This window comes from Helicoverpa zea, chromosome 7, assembly GCF_022581195.2.
Source record: "Helicoverpa zea isolate HzStark_Cry1AcR chromosome 7, ilHelZeax1.1, whole genome shotgun sequence".
In the NCBI taxonomy this organism is placed as follows: domain Eukaryota; kingdom Metazoa; phylum Arthropoda; class Insecta; order Lepidoptera; family Noctuidae; genus Helicoverpa; species Helicoverpa zea.
The window spans coordinates 13,110,593-13,114,002 of record NC_061458.1 but is presented as its reverse complement, the minus strand read 5'-3'; the positions used below and the strand labels follow the sequence as shown (position 1 = coordinate 13,114,002).

General features: G+C 33.5%; 1 protein-coding gene across 2 annotated transcripts; it reads left to right on the top strand.

The window, feature by feature from the left end:
* Positions 1 to 284: 284 nt before the first annotated feature.
* On the top strand, positions 285 to 3,172 carry LOC124631828. 2 transcript variants are annotated; one of them, XM_047166449.1, is made up of 5 exons: positions 294 to 574; positions 844 to 915; positions 1,301 to 2,167; positions 2,705 to 2,794; positions 2,900 to 3,172. In XM_047166449.1, the coding sequence occupies exons 3-5, from the start codon at positions 1,976 to 1,978 to the stop codon at positions 3,074 to 3,076; spliced, it is 459 nt and encodes a 152-aa protein (XP_047022405.1). In that variant the 5' UTR covers positions 294 to 574; positions 844 to 915; positions 1,301 to 1,975; the 3' UTR covers positions 3,077 to 3,172. The 2 variants fall into 2 exon arrangements, with proteins under 2 accessions (XP_047022404.1, XP_047022405.1); XM_047166448.1 differs by lacking the exons at positions 2,705 to 2,794; positions 2,900 to 3,172 and having other exon boundaries at positions 285 to 574; positions 1,301 to 1,579.
* Positions 3,173 to 3,410: the final 238 nt, after the last annotated feature.

The following is a 3,410-nucleotide window of genomic DNA, read 5'->3' as shown; positions in this document are numbered from 1 at the left end:
AGTATCGTTATCGCACGAACTGTAGTGTTATTATTGTAATTATTTTAAATCATTATCTAAACATAGTTTAATAATGTAAAATCGTTATAGGTCATACGTCTAATTAACATAATAACATGTATATGTGGAGGCTTGTTATTAGCAATGTTTAGTTTTTTTCTTTTTTTTTACTCATAGTTTGTAATTAGTCTGTAAGCCTTCTTTAAAATTAATAAAAAAAAAACTTACCCAATCAACAATATATATGTAAACACAGCTTTACATACAACGATATAAATACTAGACACGACCATATTGCTCATTCGGTCCAAACAAACACGACGTACACACGCTTGCAAAAAAAAGTATAACCATTCAATAGTCCAAAATGATCAGTGTAGTTATTTTAGTGAGTGTTTTGTTACCAATATTCAGCCACGGTGTTCCTATAGATGAAGGAAAGAATGCTTCAGGACTGAAGGCTCCTGAAAGAGTGGGGTTACAGGAGATAGGTCATGGTGATGATGTAGCATTTGCTGCCACTTGGGCCGAGGTCATCAGTGACGACCCAGATGACCCTGTTACAGGTTATACTGTAAGTCGATTACCTTTTATTTTGTCTTTGGAATCTCAATGTTGAGAACTAATAATGAAGAGAGCATTATGTAAAGTCTGTCTGTTATTCAAATTAGAATCCAGATATGTGTCTTTAGATGTGTTTATTTAGTGTTTTTTTTTTCATTTAAAAATCTTGTTCTCCACCAAAAATGAAAAAGACGTAGATACAACTGAACTAACTAATTTAACTTAAGTAGTGTACAGTGTAGAGACTTTTTGATGAAGTGTTTCAATGTTCGATTTCAGGCTTATTTATGGGAGATAAAGAAAGTGAAGACATTAGTGTTCGTCAATGGTGAACAGCAAGAGGATGAGCCGGTAAGTTTGATCGTAATTACTGAACGCATTCAAAATGATAAGTATAACATTGTAATGTTAAACTATCATAAATATACTGCTTGTTGTTTACAAACAATATTGATATCACTATTTCGAATGTTATCTAAATATGTATTCTACATTTCAGTAGGCACTAACTAAAGATAAACAATCTTGATATTACGACTTTTGTTCTACTAAATCATTGAAACTTTATATTAAGCCGTAGTTTATTTGTTTCGCATGTATTTGTGTAAAAAGATTGTTTACCTTTAGATAGTGCCTACTCAAATAGAGTAGGTATACATTAAACGTTTTCAGTTCCTTTTCAAAAATACATTAGGTACCAACAGATTGATTAAATTTCTTTCTTACCAATTTCCAGCCAATTGACAACGATCATCTACCTGACGGCATACCGATGATCATGACAGTACCAGCCAACAAACACATCGCGTTTTTCTACAACCTGAAGATGCAAGTTGCTTACGAGATTAGGGTCAAAGCCTACACGAAGAATAGAGAAGGACCCTTTTCACAAGCCATGAGACTCAAGATATTGAAAAAAACAATTACTGTGTCTTAAAATCTTGATAAACTGTCTATTTGTTTTTAAGTTAGTAATAAAATCGTTGTTATGCATTTAGTCAACGCCAGAATGGTAGTTTTTTTTTTTTTATTTATATATGAGGTATGAAGTAAGTCGTGGTGGCCTAGCGTAAAGCACCGACCTCGCATGTATGTAATTTCAAAGTATATTATTAACACCAACGATTGATTAGAGAAAGAAAACTTCTCGAGAAAACCAGGACTGTATAATACAGAAATAATCAACCAGAATTAAGCAAGCTATGCTAACGCTCACTTTTCAGTAGTAATGAACTAACTACACAATCGCAATACGCCAACTAATTGACCTCTGCCTGCATTGAAATAAAAATACATATTATTTATGTAAGTACGATACATTGGGTACATACCATTCACGCAAACTAGACGTCCGAACAAACAATTGAAAAACTTTAATAGTCATTTTAAAATAAGTAATACAAGTTAAATCATGAAGGTTTTCTGCGTGTTCCTGTTGGTAAGCTTTTCCTATGGTCTTCCGACGGATAGTGAGGTGACCAAGCTGTCAGCTCCTAACTTGACACACCTTACAGCAATGGAATCGGATGGTGGTTATTCGGAGGTAATAAATTGGGATGCAGTAGTTAGTGACGATGCATCTGATCCCATTGTCGGGTATAAGGTGAGTTATTATGGTTTTTTATAATTAATTTATCTGTTTTCGGATAATCAGTAATACACAGATTATGTTTCTCTTTTCGTTGTTTCATTTCTCTGCTTACTCTTTATAATATTGGTAAATATAGCTATGTATAGATTTTCTCAATAATCTGGTTCCGTGTTTTGATTAGATAACGCTTAGGTGTATTTCAATGTAACAAAACACGACGATCGTGTGTACCTACAAATAAAACATTTTCCTGTTACCGGTGAACAAGATTTCAACAAATCACGATATGCGTTTTTTCATAGTATCTCATTGTAAAGAGCTAGTTTGAACATCATATAAAAAATAGTGGTTTGAGGAAGGATCGAATCGAACTCGTCAAGATTAAAATGTTTTTTTAATCAATCTTGTCCATCCAATGTATAGAACAAGTTTGTGCTCCATAGTTTTTTTTTAGATTTTGATACGAATGTAGCAATTGATATTTTATACCAGATTGTAGTAAGGATACATATAACTACTTTATGTTAAGATTGTATAATTATATTGCAGGTAAACATATGGGAAGTTAAAAAGATAAAATCCACGAAATACTCATATGTCAATGGGACATTACAAAAGACAGAAGAAGAAAAAGAACCGGTGTGCATTACAAAAATATACCTTCATATTCCATAAATGAAGAGCTGTTGCATTTATCAAATACTAGCTCCAGCATGATATAATAATATTCCTTTTCCATTCCAGCCGATTGACTTCGACAACGGTGCTGAAGGCACACCTACCGTACTCCTGACTCCTGCGAACCAAACAGAGGTCACTTACAATATTAAGCTCCACGTGAACTATGAGATCAGGATACAAGCCTACACGAAGAGTATTGACGGACCTCTGTCTTATCCTGTTAGGCTACGACTTGGTTGAACTAGACAGGTTTTGTCTAAGCTTTTTTTGTTGATATTAAAATGATGTGATTGATCTATGTATTTTGGCTTAGATGATTCTGTTTTTACTTACCTACGTGTTGTCTTATTTAGATTTTGACTTTTTATTCACAATATATTTACATTAATTGAAAATAAAATAAAATAAACTTATATATATATACAACTTAAAACTAATACAGTGCATCAAAAAATTGCTCCTCATCGCTGTCACTGGGTAGTGTACCCAAAAGACTGGCAGCATTGCCACGTTGGATGGCAATGCTCAACCTCTGTGCGAAATAAAAGCCAGCCTTTGGGTCCCGGGAAGTGTC